Genomic DNA, 19,185 nt, shown 5'->3' on the forward strand with positions numbered 1-19,185 from the left:
ATTTCATTACCAGTTGCACACAGATCAGGAAAAAGGAAAAACTATCACACATTTGATACAGTGCTAACTCCAAGGTCAAATTTTACTATTTATGACGTATTGCTACTAGACAGCAAAAGCTGTGTACATTATTAAACTCCTATCCTGGAAACAGGAGGCTTCCACTTCTGAAAGGGTCAAAGTTTGCAGGTGGTTTCTTCAGGTAGGAAGCATTGCTTACATACTGACGGGACAGTAATAAGGCATTGTATGAAAAACAAGTACTCTGTGATTGGTGAGTTTATTCCCTCTTCCACTGGGGTAGCGTGAGGGATGTCCCGAATAGTACAAGAATCAAAGGGAAGCAGATGGGGAGAGGCTGCCCGGAAGGAGTGGTCTATACTCACATACTATGGAGCGCTGTGACTACTACCACTACTGACATGGAGCTCCAACACTTTTCCCCTTTAGAAACTACTGAGACAATTCTCAGTGAGGGATCAGAGGTGTAGTCAGCAAGTCCTTGTATTAGTCAAACTCCCCAGATCTCCTGATATGCCTGGTTTCATGTTTACATTAAAGGAACTTATAGGAGATCATTTATTTCCCTAAGTCTGAAAAGGATACACTATAAATGAAAATAAGTTCCTGCAATTCCCCATTTTGAGGTATTTGCAGAACCGCTGTTTGCTATGGAACTAACAAAAGATGAGATTTTGGCCCCACATTTAAAACCCAATTTATTTTTTTTTTCTTTTCCCATGGAAATGAAATGGAAAAGTACTGTCTTTCTACTGGTTGCAGTAGACGCATTTGCCTATCTTTTCTCCTTCCAGCAGACCTTTGCATACTGTCAACTCAATAATTGCTGGAACAAGGAGGTCAAACCGTCCACAGACAAAGCTAAATTACACAGTATTCTCTTCTGATCTTGTGGGTCAATGCCTTGCATTGTTTCTTGTCCTTATTAAACAGAACCATGTATTAAAACGTTAGATGTAGGAGACAATTTGGAGAGTATTGTCGCAGGTTTTTTTATTAACATCAGTTTTAGAATCACATGAAAGAGCATACAAAAGAAACACATGCAGGATGGAAAACTGTATTATGTTTTTTATATTATAATATATAAGGTATATTAGATGGCAATAAGGAACAAAGTTTGGATCTGGGGTTTTCCTTCATATCCTCTATCAGAAATCTGTTAATATTTATCCCATGTTTACCATCTGTTACCATAAACATTTATGACATGTTTACTGCAGGTAAACGTCTTCCTAAAGTAGATAGAAGTAATATTTGCTAGAAATATCTTGCAGGTAAACTTATGTATGCTATAGAGTGGAAATGATGTCAAATGACCTGTTCATGTTCCATTGCAAGCTAGTAACTGGGGAGGAAAAAAATCTCAGATGCCTGACTGAGTACCCAGACTTCACCTTTGCACTGGGCTGTTCTACTTCTGCCTGTTTGGGAGGGTTTGCTGGTATGGAAGACTTCCTACCTGAAATTTAATTCAGAAGATATCCTCAACAGAATGATCATTCTTTCTTGTACAGCTCTGGATGCCACGCTGGGTCAATATGACGCTTTTATAGTCTCAGTGTGGCTGAGACTGTGGGGCGCTAAACCTGGTGAATTCGCTGTAGTCTGGCACAAGTGCATGAAGAGTGTTACTGTATGAATGGTGAAAGTGTAGGGAGGTTTCACTTTTCAGTAGCTGGCAGTCTTGCAAGCCGTCCAGGCAGCTTTTGTATCTCCATAGATTCTCACCATATTTTAAAAGGGTGTTGCCTTATCAAACGCATTGGCTGCTTGCCTGAATTAAAACACACACCACTGTAATTTTTTGACACTGCATTGGAAAGTTCAGGACAGTTCAAGACCTTTACAGATTACTTCTTATGGTCTGATACGTAAGAGTAGGCTGAATTCTCCCACCAGTAAAGTAAAAAGCGTTCACCCACTTACTTGCTGCTCAGGCAACGTCTCAGTGAATATGAAGCCCCTCCTCCACAAGTGCGTGAACATTCGCTCCACGAGCCCCAGGCATCCCACAGAGAGTCTCGATCTTCCTCCGAGCGAGCTGTTCTGGAGCTCTGAGGAGACGGAGAAGGAAAAAAATCAGGAAAAAATCATTTAAAGGACAAAAAATATTGTTGCTAGCTTAACCTTTCTTTTCATTGAATATCTTCTTGGTCCTTGATAGCCCTGAATAAGCCTGATATTCTCTGGCATTCCTACTGATTGGCAGCCATTTCTTGTGGTGGGGGTTGCTGTATGAACTTGCTTTCATCCTTTGAGTATCATACTCTCTCTCAATTCGAGGCTGGTGATGACTGTTATAACAGAGCACTTAGGACAACAGTGAGGCAAGGGATTTTTCCTGATTAAAAGAAAGAGGTGGAGTATTGTAGACATTAGATATTGTAATTTGAAGTTGTGTCACTGTGTTAGAAGCTACGAAAGAGCATACTAAAAAGTGCCTTCCGAGATGCTCTTGAGGAAAAACAGAATCACAACATAGTGAATCAACATGATACAGAGGCATTCAAAGTAACAACTTTAATGCACTTGCCATAAGGAACTGGAACTATCGTTACTTCTTCTCTGTCCAAAGATCTCCTATAAAACTTTCTGGACAAAGATTCTCTAACCATTTTGTCCTTGCTATTTGCTAACTTAAAAAAAGAAAGTGCACACTACCTTAAGAGCTGGAGTTCTCCAATGCCAAGCACAAACCCAGGCAATGCTATTGTTAATGCCAGTGGTTGAGTGCAAACAACTTTACAGAGAAGCAGTGTTGATGGACTGAGAAACACTCAGCTTTTCTAGGATTAACTCATAAATGTACAGCAGAACCTGCTCCAAATAACGCAGTCATGCGCGTATCCAGCATTTCATTCTCGTTCATGCAAACGTACCTCAGAAACATAAATCTGTAAGGACACAAATAATTTAAACCATTTAGACAGATATTATCTATCATAGGCAATGTGGTTTTGCTGGAAGAATAACCTACAGAAGCACACAAAGGTGCGTGGAAAATGCCTGTGTCTGGTGGAGACCAGGCAGTATTCTCCTGTAAAGCTTGGCTTGTGCTGTGGGCTGACACCCGATGAATAGCATTGTTAGCCGTATTTGGAATACGTGAGAAGGCAAGACAACTATACGAGGGAGACTTTGATGGTAGGCCTTCAACAGAGGAACACCTGCAAACATCATTGCTAGCCCATGTTAGAGGAATCAACTTTAGCTTTCAACACTGAGGGATTATTTGAGAAACAGAGATAGCTCAACACTGAAATAATTTTATCTTCAGCGAAGCTGTGTAAAAGCTTTGTCATGAAATCTGAAACTTGGTGAAATATATCAGTCTTGAATATTGTTATTCACAGGCAAAAAGGAAAATATTGGCGATGGCTTAGGGCTGTAAGCAGTTGCAATATTCTTCTGTTTAAGGGAAATACTTAATTTGTCACATAACTGAGATCCTAAACTGAAGAGTCTGTGTCTGTAGAGCAAAGACTGAGTCTGGCATGTTAGGATATGAGATATGTGTTAATTAGGATTTATCAAAGTAAGAAGTTAACTATTCAGTATCTTTTAAAGAGCCAGGAATGCATTATATATGTGAACCATTAATAATGCTAGAATTTTCCCATATGGAAACCATTTAGTCCTATAAAATTCTGCAAGGGGATTGCAGTTCACCCGCTAGTGTCATCTATGACACTGAATAAACAGTGAGGCAAGATTAGCAAAAGCGAAAGCCCACGTCTTTTATAGCTGTCTGCATACTCAGCTCAGTGATAAGGCCAAAGTTTCACTCTGAACTCTCTTCTCCTGAAAACAGAAACCCTGTAATCTCAGCATTGTACACGTTTGCACCCTCTGACAATCATTAGCTCCACGCAACTGAAGGATGAAACATTGCCAGTGCTGTTCCCATGGTCCCATTGCAGTCTTCCTGCCCCAAAGAGAGTCATTAGCTCATGGATCAGCACTTAGTTTACTCAGGTTGGCAGAGTAATTGTACTGTTATATTCCTTCCAAAAGCCTGATTCTATTCTGAGTTACACTGGCAGAATAAATTAGTGGTAACCTAATGAAAGTTGATCGCATTAAAACTGCTTAAGTGAGCTCAAACTGTATGCCAAATTCGTAAATTTCTATGGAGATATTGTTTAAAGGAAAATTAAGATTTGCAGGACACCTGTCCAGCCATTTTCTCTTCTTTCTCTCTCTTCACACTACTGCTTTTATCAAGGTTCAGTCCAAACGTGATTTTAAAGACTGAGTCTGTCTGGACAGAACGGGTTAAGAAACAACGGATTTTCCTCTCTGCAAACACACCATACATGGTTGTTTCTTTCAAAAGGAAGATGTCAGTGAGTGGCAAGGGTCAGGCGCAGGACCAGCACACAGCAACGCTCCAGACTGTCCGCTCAGCCGCGGCTTCCCGGCATTTCATGATGGTCGCCTGCTGCATTCCTCATGTTGCTGATCATGGACCCTTCAAGGCCAAGAGCACTCCTTTTTTTAAACCAGAATATTTTAAAAGGCAAATACACAAATGCCACTTAAATAGGGTTGAGTCTGTTTGGCCTTTTGACACGAAAGCAGACAATGCTTTTGAAAGACCTTTAGGATCTCGTCCAAAGCATGCTGAGGTTAAATGAAAACTCCATCAAACTAGAGGGGTTCAGGAACAGAACATTAAAAGAAAAAAACATTAAAAGGCTGAAAAGGGGACCCAACACAATTTGTAAGGATTTGTTTTTTTTTATAATTAATCAAGTAAATCTTGTGAATGAGAAGGAAGCTAAACCAAGCAGGCAGAAGACAAGCTTTCTTCAAACAGCTCTGCTGAAGCACCTGCACTCTGATCCTGCTGCCCTATCTTAGCACTTTGCCAGGTGGAGGTTGTTGGCTATGCCAAATAATATTATCCTATGGTGTGGCCAACCTCCATTTTCAATTTGCTTCATGATGTACAGTGTGTAATGGCATTTTAAACACCTGTAGCACTTTCTTCTGGAGAACAGCTTTTGGAAGATAGTTTAGACGGGTAATTGAATGAAGTTTTTGTTGCTGTAACATTTAGTATGATGTAATTTTGGTTTGGATCTACTGATGGGAAAAAAAAAGGTAAATTAATTTAGTCTGTGAGAAATGATACCGGATTTGCCTAATGAGCATATAAAAATTATTTGACACTCTCAGCTTACCTTACCTCTATTAAAATGAAAAAAGATTTAATTTCAACACAGTAATTTCAAGGATAAATGTAAAAATTAAAGTAACATAAGAGATCAAATTCTGGCTATGGCTAGATGTGACCCATCCTCTAGATACAATCTCATTAACATTTACTTGAGAGACAAGAGGAGCAACATGTCAATTTACTGAGGTTATTTCAACTGACTGCTTTCTGAAGGGTATTTTTTAAAAAATGAAAATATGTGTTGGCACTTTTAGTCAGATAAAAGAAAATATGTGTCTTTGCTTTTACTTTACAAGGAAATAAGTATCTTCAGACTGCAAATGGGTGCTTGTCCTGATCATTCACCACTGGTTGAAAGCCCAAAGACATAATTAAAAAGGGTTGCAAGGTAAAGTCACGTGAACCAAGCACTCTTACCTCATCACGAATTACAGGCATCAGCACAGCTAGACATTCTAAGGGTCCAAATTTTTCTGAAATAAATTGTACTCCCACCCAGAGGAGAGCCATGTGCCTGTTATTTGCATTCCAAGATTTGTTATAAGACCTATATATTCCCAGAAAGCATGTGATCTCAAGCTGGAACAGGCTCCAAGTTTTCTTTTAACAAGTGGAATAAACATAATTCATTTCAACTCCATCCATGTTTAATGTTAAAGAAAGTAGAGTGGTTTTCCCTCCTGTGAACCGCACAGCTAAGATTGAGCTTGAAATTCTAGCAATGCCTGAAGAGCCATTTTAAATCTGAAGACCATCTATTGCAGTTTCAAAGGATATGCACCGTTACTAGATAAGAATTCACTGTTTAGCACAGATTTTTCAACAGTAGCTCACACGACTAATTAATAATTTCCACCCACTTTCAATAAAGTGAACTAAACTGAAGAACGTACATTAAAATACTCCTGATAACAGTCAGGAACATTGCAGTGTTCTGCAATACAAGAACTCCTACAGTACTCCTTTAAAGCCCTAAAGTTTCTGCCATAAATAGTAAACAGAAAAAAAAAAAAAGAAGAAAAAAAAAGAGAGAAAAAAAGCAGGGGAGGAGTACATGCCTTTAAAGCTGCAAGGAGTAAAGCTGCCACCACTTAAAGCTTCCTTTAACTAACACTTCCTTTTTAGAAAAAGTCTTTTATCTCTGCCAGAAGTACCCCAGGTTGATGCTTCTCAAAATGTCACTGTACGCCAAACAAGCAAAATGCAAACAGTCATCGAGGCTCATTACGCCCTGCTGCTGGTATCAGAAGAACTTCCTTCCCCTCTTCCATCTATTTTAGGTGGATCTCAGCCTGAGCTTCCCAGGAAACACCTACTGCTTTGTCCACACAAAACTCATGATGTCCTGACATCTACAGGATGTCGCCTGCAAGCAATTTGCTTATCAATGACCTACATAAAACAGATAAATCTGCTAATAGTAATCAAAATCAGCTCTGTCTTTATCCCTCATTATCCTAATATACACTTAACCTGAGGGTGATGCTGAAGCTACCACCTAACACAGCAGCTCCAGAGGAAATGGGCCTGAGGACTCCCAAAGAGTTCTCCAATGAGAAGGAGAAGGAATACCTTGTGTTTTGGACAAGAAAGTAAGAAGGATCAAATGTACACAATGATATCACTGTCAGCAGGTAGGGCACTCAGATGAAGATGCTTACAAAAGAGGAAAAAAAGTCGTTAAACTACAAGCTGAACAAAGGACTTCTTATAATATAAACAAAAATAATCTAACATAATCAAGTAAGACTAGAAGATCTAGGTATCTGATTTCATTCTTAAACAACAATCCATCTTCACTGTTTAACAGTAATTTCTGAGTTTTTTAGAGTTCTCAGGCATTCATGTTATATTCAGACTATGAGATGAATAAAGTGTCTTTCCTACCCTCTCCACTAACACACAATACACAGAAATCATTTAAACTATCTGGAGTAGTACATAAAAAATACAAGTGTCACACATCCTTAAATCACAACAGTTGCCTGGCCATCCAGGAGCCACATCTCTGATGAGAGGACTGTGTTTCTTCCAAGAGCATGTGTGTACACGAGTGCGGGTGTGCAGAGGGAGAAACATGAAAAGTACCAAGACCTCTTGTTCATATCCTGAGAGCTATAAAAGGAGTTCAGCCTTCAGAAAATAAATCTTGGTCTCATACTGGAATTGAATTTAAAATTTTGTTTGGAACTGCACTATCCCTACAGAATCCAACTATTTGTCAGTGTCACGCAGAAAAGAATGCATATAAATGCAGATCATGTTGTTTAATTGCTCCTCAGTTTCCGAGGGTTCCATCCTTCTCGTTCAGTAAAACGCTGCTAATGTCATACATTTCAAGCACTCAGGGTGTTCTCTAGATTAAACAGCAATACAGATATTGAAAAATGCAGTTAACCTCTTGTTGGACTAACGCACTGATAGAGACTTTAAGCCACAGTTATTTCCCAGATGATATGCACCACTGGGTTTGGTTAAGAAATTTAAATCATCTGGTTCTTATCATATTCCCGCTGTTTAGGAGTATGATGAACTGTCAGTGACAACATGCAAAGCTCCTCTGAGGCCATTGCCTAAACTTGTCTTATGCTACTGTGAAAATGATATTAGGGACAGAAACCCAGTATTTTCCCTGTTACATGGTCTTTCTGCCCTCCCTATTCAGATACGTCCGAGCGCATCCCTATATGAATTCTCGCCAAATCATACGTTCTCCCTCTTTGAGTAATCCTTGATCATCCTTTGATGTTAGTTTGACACCGAGGTCAAACATATACTTCATGCAGTACTGAAATGCTGCCTGTCGTGAATCAGGAAGAAACTGCTCTCAGCACTTATCTAGGTGTGTAACAGCAGCAGACAAGGCCAGTGACCTCATCTCTTTTTAAGAAACATGTATTTCAAAACTTCAACCAATGAAAATATATGATTTAAAAGATCTCATTTGCACAATGTTGTGTATCTTTGTTGTATTCCATCCAAGGTAACAGCTGGATTACAGCTCAGATGGGAAACTGCTTGGAAATCTCCGGCTTTTGAAGGAAGGCAAGGCAGAACAAAATCACAGCCAGTTGAATTAATATTGATAATTACTGTCAAACAAAATGTTAACATGCAAGACATTCCTGACCAGCTGTTGAAACTTTTCAGAGTAATTATCTTGGAAACATCATAAGTAAAATATTCTGACACATCCAGTTTGCAATGCACAAAAAACATGTTCAACATATCTAGGCAAAGAGTTGCACATCATTTTAAATGGTACTGTATGACTGAAGCACATCCACTCTTCCAGAATAACTGTACCATTAAGCCCTGAAGAAAGGGCTTAATAAAGTAAGCCTTATCCTTGTGAGGAGCATTATTCTCTAGAAGCACTAGGATTCCCCATAACGATACTTGTCCTCCAGCTCTGAGCAGATATTTGCCCATTTCATGCACCTCATGGAAGCAGAGGTGCCCAAGCCAGCCTTAACAATATACTCAAGGCCTTAATGGGAATGAATGCTGACCTATTGTCATTTCCCAAGGGGTGTGCTTCAGGGTCAGGATGGATGAACACTGTTTACCTGGTGCAATAGGTATCTTGCCTTACCATTATCCTGACTGTATCTCATGTAAAGATGAAAAGAGGACTTCGGCCATCAGACCTGCCACCCATCCACCTTCCAGAAGGACCACACAAGCCAGAAACACCTGCCTACCTGGCACTCTTACCAAAGTAACGAGAGTTCTGCTCTCACAGAAGTTAAAAGAAGATGAAGAGAGACGATGTCCTTGTGCTCAAACTGCCAGAGCTGTTTACTGCACTTGTGACACTGAGCGACCACATGCACGATTGCTCCCATGACTAACTGCCTGCTGTTCCATATGCCCAAATCGAAAGGATGCCTACAGAACTGTTCACACTAGTGCTAAAACACTGTTTTCTCTGGTGAACAACCTGGAAAGGAAAGTAGCTGCAATGAGCATCAGACATCTTGAGATGGAAGTGGTGATACCTGGAGGGCAGCAGCTCCCTTGTACTGGGTGTGGGGCTGTGAGCTGAACAGTATCAGCCCACTCGCCCCAGGCTTCCATAGTCTTGGAAATTAGCTGAAGAATTTTTCCCTCCTTTGCACTTGCAAGACCAGGCAGAAGGCCTGTGAGGGGATCAAGAGAGCATTTCCTATGGAAAATCCCTGGCACAGGAAACCCTTGATCTGAGTGACTCCACGCCCCAAGGAAGGCACTGGCACACGAGCACACAAATGTGAGGGTATATAGTGTACTTTAGCTAATTACTTTATGCTCAGACTTTGCTAGTGGAGATAAATGGGCCAGGATTTAGTTTTTCATTTCACTCTTTTAAAAAGGAATGAACAAAAAACTCCAAATCTCCCTCTGGGTAGTTTTTAATTTACTCTTTCTTCAGGATCAAAACCATCCATCACTTAGAAGAAACAGAGGAAGATACCTTGATGAGAAGGAGAGAAGAGGAAATCTCACCGAGATCCTCTTGCAGTTTTTCAATGCTTATTCTGTTCCTGTGAACACAGGCAAGAGGAAGAGCAATAGGTGGATAATTTTTCTTTACCCTAAAGGAAGACACCTGATACACATGCAGCTAGCTCAGTTTCCAGGGACATAAATAAACATTTGCTGTGGTAGTCCTTTTTAGGCCTGTGTTCCTTTTTGTCTTCTTTCACTCTTTACAGCACAGTCATGCAAGGTAGTCTCACTACTAAGTGAACAGAAAAAAGGAAATTATGACATCTTTTCCTTTTTGCACAGGAAAGCAAAGGTTCATCAAGGGGGAAATCGAAACCCTTTCTCCTTTCCTCACCAAATATGACCTGACATGATTATTGTACAAGTAACACTGACAAAGTGAACTCTGTCGTCCTGAAAAGAGAATGCCTGTAGTCTCAGTATTGTACACGTTTGCACTCTTTGACAGTTGTTAACTCCACACATCAAGTGCTCTCTAAAGGGCGAAAATATTGCCAGTGCTGCCTCATAGTCCCATGGGATTCTTTGCACCTTGAAACGAGTCATATAGCTGTATATACGCAATCTTTTAAAACTTATAATCTGGAGTACACAGCTTCTAGTCTGCTACAAGGCAGGAAAGAAACAACAAACAGCCATCTCAGGACTTTAGGAGCTAAACAGCCATTCCCAAACCTGGACTGGAAGTCGTATCCCACGAGAAATGTGCCAAACGTGAGCTCATTTCTTCTAAAAGGGCAGCAGCCAGCTGGGGGTGGGGGGTTGCTGGCAGAGGATGGAGCTGACACCATATCACTTCAACACGCTGCACGCCGCGCTCCCTATAACGTTTTATAACAGTGCCTTATAAAACTCAGATCAGTCCTATCTCTCACTCCACTTACCCGTATGAAAATATACACCAGGAGAGCAATGTGAATACAAGAGCTTTCTTTCTTGCTCTCACAGACCCCAGTTACAACACCCCGTTGTATTTAAATCCTGCCGTGCTGGTGTAAACACCAGGCATGGGTGATCCAATACAGAGCAGGTCCAAGCTGGCTCAGCCTCAGACTTGTCGCCTAATTGACTCAGAAGAGTTTTTGAGGCTAGGACTGGTTCAGATGCAGGATGGGTGAAATCACTTTTCAGAATTCGGAACCCACCCAGCAGCATGGGTTCAAAAGTGCATCTTGTGCTGGAGGAGTTCAGGTTCGCCTTCCATGTAGCAAGAACTGCAGGTGGGATGGAGACCACAGAGGCTCACAGAAAGGGAAGGAGAAAAGTAGAGCTGTTATCTGTGACAATCCCTATGGCATGACAAGTGCTTTCTAAGTGGTGAGAAGCGGAAGCTGTGCGCCGGCTGGGCTGTGTTCATCAGCTTCAAGAAAAAAATGGCCAACATATGGCTGAAGCTCCCAGCTCCACAGGTGAACCACTGTCTTCCCCAAAGAGGAAGGGTAATACTGAAGAAGCGTGTATTAGCCATTTCCCTTGCTTTTGTAAACTGACCTCAAGCTTCAGATATTCACCCAGCCTAAGTCTGCGTACAGGGTCACAACATCCAACAGGGAGTCGTCTTACATGCACCAAACCTCACGCGGACTGGATTTAGAAACTGGTTCCGAAAGTCTGAGCTAGAAGACCCTGTCACATCAGCATAGATTTTAACGGGCTTGTCAGCCCCAGGATGGCTCAGCCTCCTCGGGAGCAGGACGGAGCATTAAGACAAGGTGCTATCGGTCGCAACGGGAAGGTGGCACCCTCTGGTCAGCAGGCATTTCAGAGAAGGGAGGAAAGCTCTCCGAAGACTTGTGTAATTTCAGATAAACATTCACAATCATGAGGTTTATTCAAAATACGTGAAGCCGCCTATTCTTCTGATGGTCTGCCATCTCCCTCAGTTACCTCATGGGGCTGTGTATGTATTTATTTTAACAACAAGAGGCTGTATAAAGGGTTGAGACATTAAGCCTCAGTGGAGGCAAGAAAACCAAAAGGGAAATATTTATGTAAAAGAAATAGAAGGGGAAGAGAAGGAAAGAAGAGAAGAGAGGAGAGGAAGAGAGAAAGAGGGAGGAAGGAAGAAAGAAAGAAAGAAGGGAAAGAAGGAGGACGAAGGGAAGAAGGAGAAGTAAAGTAAGAAATAGATCATGGAGAAAACTCAAGACCCCACGTCATAGCAAAAAATAAAGGGAAGGTAGGGAAAAAAAGGGCTCATGGGACCCGTAGGAATTAACTGTAAACTTCAGAGCTTATTTGACATTTTGTAATTACATTACATTACATAAATGTAATTAATTTACTCCCCATTAATTACAAAGTAATTGATCCCAAATTAATGAATGTTTCATTAAAGGAAAATACACTCAATTGTTGAGATTCTGTGGTACTAAGGAGATGGAATTTTCTAGGAGTACCAGACTTTTCTTATGATTTTATGTTGAATTACAAAGGTGGAAAAACCTAAGCACTGTCAGGATATAAGCTGCTTCTACTCTCATGCTGCCCTCTAATATCACACATGATGAAAATATTTGTTTCCATTACTCTCACCAAATAAAAGACACAGCCACACTTTGGAGCCAGTATGCTGCACAGAAAGGGAAGGCATTCATCTCTGTGCCAGTCTTCAATTCTGGTAAGATGAGACAACACACTCCCACTTGCCCTGGTGCTCACCAGCACCAATGGGTGGCTGAGCCCATCAGACACTGACAAGTTTGCTAAAGTTTGAATTAGCAAGGCAGAATTTTACAATTCAAGCTGTGGCAGCTCAAGCTTTAAGTTTCAGAGATTTCTATTTCATTACTTCCCTCTCTCCTTCAGCTAATTCAGATCTTTCATCTTTAAAACATGGCGCTGGCTATACCTTTAAAGAACATATTGGTGATACCACAGTAACTTGAAAATCCTCCACTCTGTTTTTTAAAAGTTACAGGAACTATGAAAATGTCATATCCAAAACACATTTACAATCATAAACCATCCACGCACCAAAATGAAAAAAGAAAAAGGCCTGGGCTTGTTAAGGACAGCTATATTTGCTCCAAACAACAGACACTTTTAACAGTACATCCTGAAAGAAATATGAGGATTTAAATAAGCCAGTAAGTAAGTAAATAAATAAATAACCCACCAATCCGAGGCCAGCACCAGAACGGTAGGAGACCTTATTGCTTCCTTTATTCCCTTTCATTTCTGGGTCTGTTGATATAGCGCAGGATCTGAACAATACACTAGCAAACTTCAAACAGGGGCTGAGATTATATCCAACAAAACTAGAAGGGGAAATTTGACACCCCTACAGTACATTCATATGGAAACAAAATGAGTTATATTTATTTTATGGGACGGTTTGAATTTATTATAAGTTGCATATAATTTCCTGTCTCATTTCTTAAGCACTCTTGGAATTTATTTCAGGATGTCTTACGTTATCACACACTCCCTTCCCTCCGCCCTGACACCCTCTCTGCTGAACTTGCTCCACAAGAAGTCCCTGAAAGGCAGAAATCCCAGGGCAACCTTCAAAGGGTTGAAGCTTTGGAAGAAATTCCATAAAGGCAATGAAGATGAAAATGGAAACAATGTGAAAATTAATGTACTGTAGAATCAGTGAACATACCACTTATTTCTCTACACAACTAGACAAAAGCTTGCTCCTATAAGCAGTGTCCAAATAATTCACCGGTGGCAAAACTATTAAGACTTCTACATATGGTGGCCTTGGAAGTAGATTAAATCGAACAAGTACACATGCTGCTTTCCCTCCCCCAGTCACCTGTGTGTATTGCCTTCCAATTTCACCACAACCTTAGCTACTTTTATGAGAAATTTGAAAAAGTCGGGTTCTGACAGCAAAAAGAAAAAAAAAAAAAGAGCTCATATGTGATATGAAATTCTAATCAGGGTACTTAGAGGGAGAAAAAAAAGAAAAAAACTGGAAATGCACCTGGAGTTAGGAATCTCTGATACAGTAACACTTCACTGTCAGTGAAGCAGAGGGAAGGTCCTGGTTGACAGTGGTCTTCACTGTGCACACCCAGATTCAGGCCATAACAAACCCACAACACCCAGCAAAGGTGTTCTGTTGAAAATAAGGTAACTTGGGCACTCAGGGGTTTCACAAGAAGATAGTAATGACCAATGCTTTTTGGAGGTATTTTAATGGCTCCTGTGCATGACATCTAAATAACATATGTAAAACTCAAAATAAAAACAGTCATTAAACAAAAAGACCTTAGTAAAAATACTTTAGTAAAAATTCTAAGCTGGTGGAATTCAATATAGCTCTGTTGCAGTTAGCAGAGGCAAATCAGTTCATACAGCTAATACTACGCTTGTGAACTGTTATATTTGTATTAAGAGTTTCTATTTGGAAATGGTATTTGCCACTTCTAAAAAGAAGGGCAAAAACTTTAAAGGCTGATGACCCTATCTAATTGTGGGACAGCCTTCAGCAGAGACAGATAAGATATACTGCATATAAATATTCTGAAAGAAAAATGCAACATTTGAGAATGTTTCTTTAATTTGAGAATTTGAGAATTTCTTTAAAACCATGATACTAACCTTTAAACCTTTCTAGTATCTATAATGCCCAGTAGACAACTCTCTCTCTTTGTCCTCTTTGCATAAGGAAAACTTTTGGCTGATTAAAAAAGTAGGTCTGAAGATCTATAGTGAGTCTTAGTATGCATGACAGCAAATCTCAGATCTTTGATGAAATGTTTTACATTCCTTGAGATGGAAGGACATTTAAATGATCGTATTACACTAAGCATTGACTGTTATCTGTCTGTGTTCAACACTATACAGGGTTAAGGATCTAGAGAAGGTTTCCATCACTCCATGAAATGCATGTCTCTTGCCTCAATACACCTTTAAGGGCTAGGGGAAGTTATGTGACTTTGAATATCCAAAGCCCTTCAGTCATCTGTTAAGATAAGTCTACTATCCATCTGCTGATATGAAAAGATGGAGATGCCAAAAGCAAAAGTTAGCCTTTCCTGTAAATCAGGTAGGAAAAGGTTGTGGTTCCTACCAGAGTATGATATTCTGATGGAATCCAACATTTCATGCCAGCTTTTGATTAGTTGCTGCCCACCACATGAGAAGACTTCCTTCATAACTGTCCTTGACTTGGGCTGAAACAAGTAATTTCTTTCTCCTTTTCCCGCTCCCCACCCTGATACCATAACATCTGATGGTTGGTGTGTTTTCAGTGATTTTTCACTACCTTCAGCTTTCTGACTGTTTCTGTAAAGGTGATCTTATTATTCTGCTTCCTTTCCTCATACAAGAGAACACTCCTGCACAGCAATAGACTGCAATTTCCTATTTTTTTTTCCCAGGTAATTGGTGCCCATAAAGCTCTGACTTTTCTTACAACCTCAAGAAAATAGCTACAAAAAACAATAGAAACAAAAGTACTATCTGCAGATTTGACAACACTGTAACAGAAACCATGAGGTTATATGTAGATGGCTAACAACACAATTACAAAGGATTCAGTTTTTATTTGCTTCAGTGAAAAATCAGCCTTGCAGGGATTGATAGCTTTCTCCTAAAGAGTTATTTGTCTGGACATGTGAACTACACAGGCTTTACATTAACTCATGAACTTTCTGAGCATATGAGTTTGTCCAGCTGACACATCCATGACTACAGGTGACCATATTCCAATCCACACCCTCCAGGGTGTTCAATTTGATAGTTATCATTCTTTGCCAGACCTATGTGTTTAACTTTACTGACACTGTTGAAGCAGACCAATAGCTCAACAGCCAATATTAAGTACTGACTCCCGTTCACTAAACTCCAAAAGAAAAAATTCCATCTCACAACCTTAGTTCAAACCATGCAAGCCTTTGCACTTGCTAGAAAAAGAGTAAATAAATTATATACTTAAGAAAAAATCTGAATGAAGATGTCAATAAAATAAATCCAAACACAAAATTCTAGAGTAATGTAGGAAGAAAGTGATGAGTACACATACGTAGCAGCATCTAGACGTTTACATAAATTTTTTTTTGATTTATAGACATGGGACATTCAGAGCACAGCAGCACCGGCCACAAACCACAATTTGTGAGAATTTTTGCACTCCTTCACAGGAATAAATCTTAGCTTTGTATAGCTCAACTCTGTATTTCAGTGCATCCTTATCCTTTGTTATGATCAAATGCCAATCTGTACATATACATGACTATGCATGAAAATACGTGTGGGTACTTTGAACCCTCTCTATACAGCTACAATTGTAGAAGCAGAGGAGCAGATATACAACAGTAGGTAAATCTGACTGCACATGGAAAGAAATTCTGTCAAGCCTTGTACATTCAGATGTAAACAAGAAACATATTCATTCCACTGGCTAATTGTGCTTGTGGTCATCCAAGACAGACCAAGTTAGATAATAGTGGAATGTAATGCCAAAGAGCTTGGAAGGAATGGACTATTGTATTTGACTATTTTCCATGTACAAATCAGCACAGCAAAAGAAAGAAATCCTGCAGAAAAACACATGTACTTTATTACAGTTCCTAGTGTTACTTCTGGAAATACCACAATGGCAACAAAGAGAGCTAAAAAAAGTTGCTGAAAAGATGCAAACAACAAATGCAAATGTGAGTAAATGCCCTTCTGACATGAAGTGATTTGGCTTCAAGTTCGGATGAACACAAGTCAATAGCTAGTTATGGGTTTGGCCACATTTCCCCTGAGTTAGACAACTATGATTTGCTTGTGTTAGGCTTTTATTTTTAAACCAATAGAAATAGAAAGAGAAATCTTCGGAACAGAATGCCTGCTTTATTTTGTTTCTCCTAAAAGTGGTGTGCTAATATTTCCTTATCATGCAAAAGTTCACAGAGCAATGAGCAAAAATTCTCCAAATACTTGGTCTTAGTCCGGAAAGGTAGAAACTGTGTTTTCAAGTTGCTTTCAGTCTGATACTACTTTTTCAAGACAGGAGTCTAGTGTTATGGCTCAGATTCTCTGAAGTATCTGTGAAAGTATCTAACTCCCATTTATTCCAGGGAAACTGGATTTCTGAGTATGGAGCGAATTCTAGGGCAGTTAACAAATAAACTACTGACCCTTGCAGACCTTACTCAAGCACCACTCAAATGAAAATGAATACAATTTCTTCTGAAGGAGGTTAAGAACCCTGATACAGTAGTGAGCTACACTCACTACAACATCACTCTAGGTGGTCTACCCTGAAGTAGACCCTATCTACTGGCTAATGAGGGGATCAGGAGATCTTATTGCCAATACTGCCTGTGGGCTTGTCCATCTCCTTATAGCATCATGAGTGCACAAGGTCTGTGCATGTGTCTGGGCTATACAAACTCCTTACCAAGGCAAGGATGCTGAACAAGGACTGTCCGTGCTTCTTTACTCTATGGCGTCTTACTGAAAATATAGGAACATGTGATATATTATTGTAAGACTAATCTTGTAAGCACTTGTTACATAGCCTTGATGCTTACAACTGTGAACTTCTGCTGAAGTTTCTAGAGTGCTACATGACTAGAGGCTGCTCATGTTGCTCTGTGTGGGCAAGACAGGGGTTTTAAAGAGGTACAAGTTGAAACACGTAAATCCAAATGCTGATTGTCATAGTTTTCAAACTCATTCCATCTATTTGACTGAAGGCTAATAGCTGGGGGACTGATAGCCAGGTCACAGGGCTGATCCAATGCCTCTTTATTTTTTTTTCCTCAAAAACATCCATGAGCTTTCTACCATGCCCAGTGTGAAATCATGCTACAATAAACTACAGTAGTAACACATACCAAGGTATTCTACAACTTACCTCTATCTCTATCCAAGCTATAAGTCAAATTCTTGCGTGTTTACCTAATCTCCTGCTGAAAGCAAGTGAGAGATTTTCCTGAGTATGGAAGGAGCAAAAGAATGGCCTGACTCAAAAAGGAAAGTTAAGCTTGCCTCACATCAGTATTCTTAAGGCACAAAGAGATTTGGTGGGAGGTGGAGGGGAAATCTCTTGAGGCAGGGTAAGTCATACAAATACAAACTAGTATAGTATGAAATATAATGCATAATAGTTGGCAGCAGAATGCATTGTTTATTTTCATGAATTAGGGACTGAGAACTTAATTCACAAGCAGCAGAGTGAAGTACAAATGTTATGAGTATGAGCTTAACATGAGGCCAAATCCTACAGTCCTTACACACTCTTATTGAGTCATATCTCCTGTTGATCTTCCCTAAATTAGTACTGCAGGATTGGCTCATAATATATTACAGTCATCAGGTTATAAACTTCTCATTTGCAAAAATGAAAAAGAATCTATGCTCACTTTATGCTATTTTGCGTGAATTCAGTATTTTATTCGGAAAATAGATCTTTAGATAGAATAAGACTTTTAAATCAGTCCAGATAGCATTCTTATTTCTAGTGATTAATTAGTATTTAATGGCTCTGTATCCAAAAAGCTTTATTAAAAAATCATACCATGGTTTTTAATAAGCATTTCAAATAGGGTTATCCCACTGTTTATGTCCCCATGTGGCTACTAAAAAACTATTAAGATTGGTTTATGATTATCATAGATTGTTTTATACAGATAAATACGATGCATAAATATATATATAAATGCAAAGTTCATATATTTCTTTAGGATTTTTTGATATTTGAATGACTACATTCAGTCAAATCTTCACAAAAAACCCCAACATGTACATATGACAAGAAGACTATGGTATCAAAAGTGTGTGCATATTAGTATTCTTACAGCAGATTTTCTTATAGCAAACATACAGCCCATACTTATAAAATTAAGTGTGAGTCAAAATACAACATTTAATGTCAATCAAACAGCAAAGCTACATTGCTGAGCTGTAGAGCATCTTATCAGGATAATCACGGGAAGTATGTGAGAAAATCATACAGTAACAATCAGCTTTACAGCCCTGAAGTACACCAGATATCACATAACGTATCTTCCAAAAGTTGCCTCTGTAATGAGCTACAGCAGTAATGAGAGCTCATTTAAGCTGGCGGCAGGAAAAGGTTCAGTACATGCTGTACCTGGTTTCTCTCCATGTGCACAACCGAAAAATATTTTTTTCCTTTCTGTTTATTTAGGAAGGAAAAAAAAAAATCCAGCAATATTGATTTAAAGAGGGGAGAAACAGCTCTTCTCTAAATCCCAAGCAGTTAAATCATCGTTCACAGGTCATTGCTCTCCAAGTTTATGAAAACGATGCCAACATCAACTTCTTGGTTCTACCTGCAGCAAGCCACACTATCGAGGCTGTTATCCAGAGAGGATAAGATTTACCTGATTTGTTCAAAACAAACTCTCCCTAACTGCGATCTTAGAGATTGAAAACATACCCACCCGCACAGATACGCACAGATAGAACACCGGCCAGAAGCGACACACATTTGCAGGAAAGAAAGGGCATTTACCAGGACGAGGGATGCCAGGAGCAAGGTGCCGGCGGTGGCCCAGCGGCAGCGCTCCATGGTG

The 19,185-nt window shown here is 39.7% G+C and overlaps 1 protein-coding gene across 1 annotated transcript in view; it reads right to left on the reverse strand.

The window, feature by feature from the left end:
- ADAMTSL1 (ADAMTS like 1) overlaps window positions 1-19,185 on the reverse strand; it is a 365,777-nt gene that overhangs the window by 190,051 nt on the left and 156,541 nt on the right. Inside the window, exon 2 of the mRNA XM_086629918.1 lies at window positions 1,951-2,078. Within this exon, the coding sequence (XP_086486044.1) occupies window positions 1,951-2,078 (128 nt within the window). The remainder of the gene's footprint in view (window positions 1-1,950; window positions 2,079-19,185) is intronic.

The sequence above is a fragment of the Tauraco erythrolophus genome, chromosome Z, assembly GCF_009769465.1.
Source record: "Tauraco erythrolophus isolate bTauEry1 chromosome Z, bTauEry1.pri, whole genome shotgun sequence".
NCBI lineage: Eukaryota > Metazoa > Chordata > Aves > Musophagiformes > Musophagidae > Tauraco > Tauraco erythrolophus.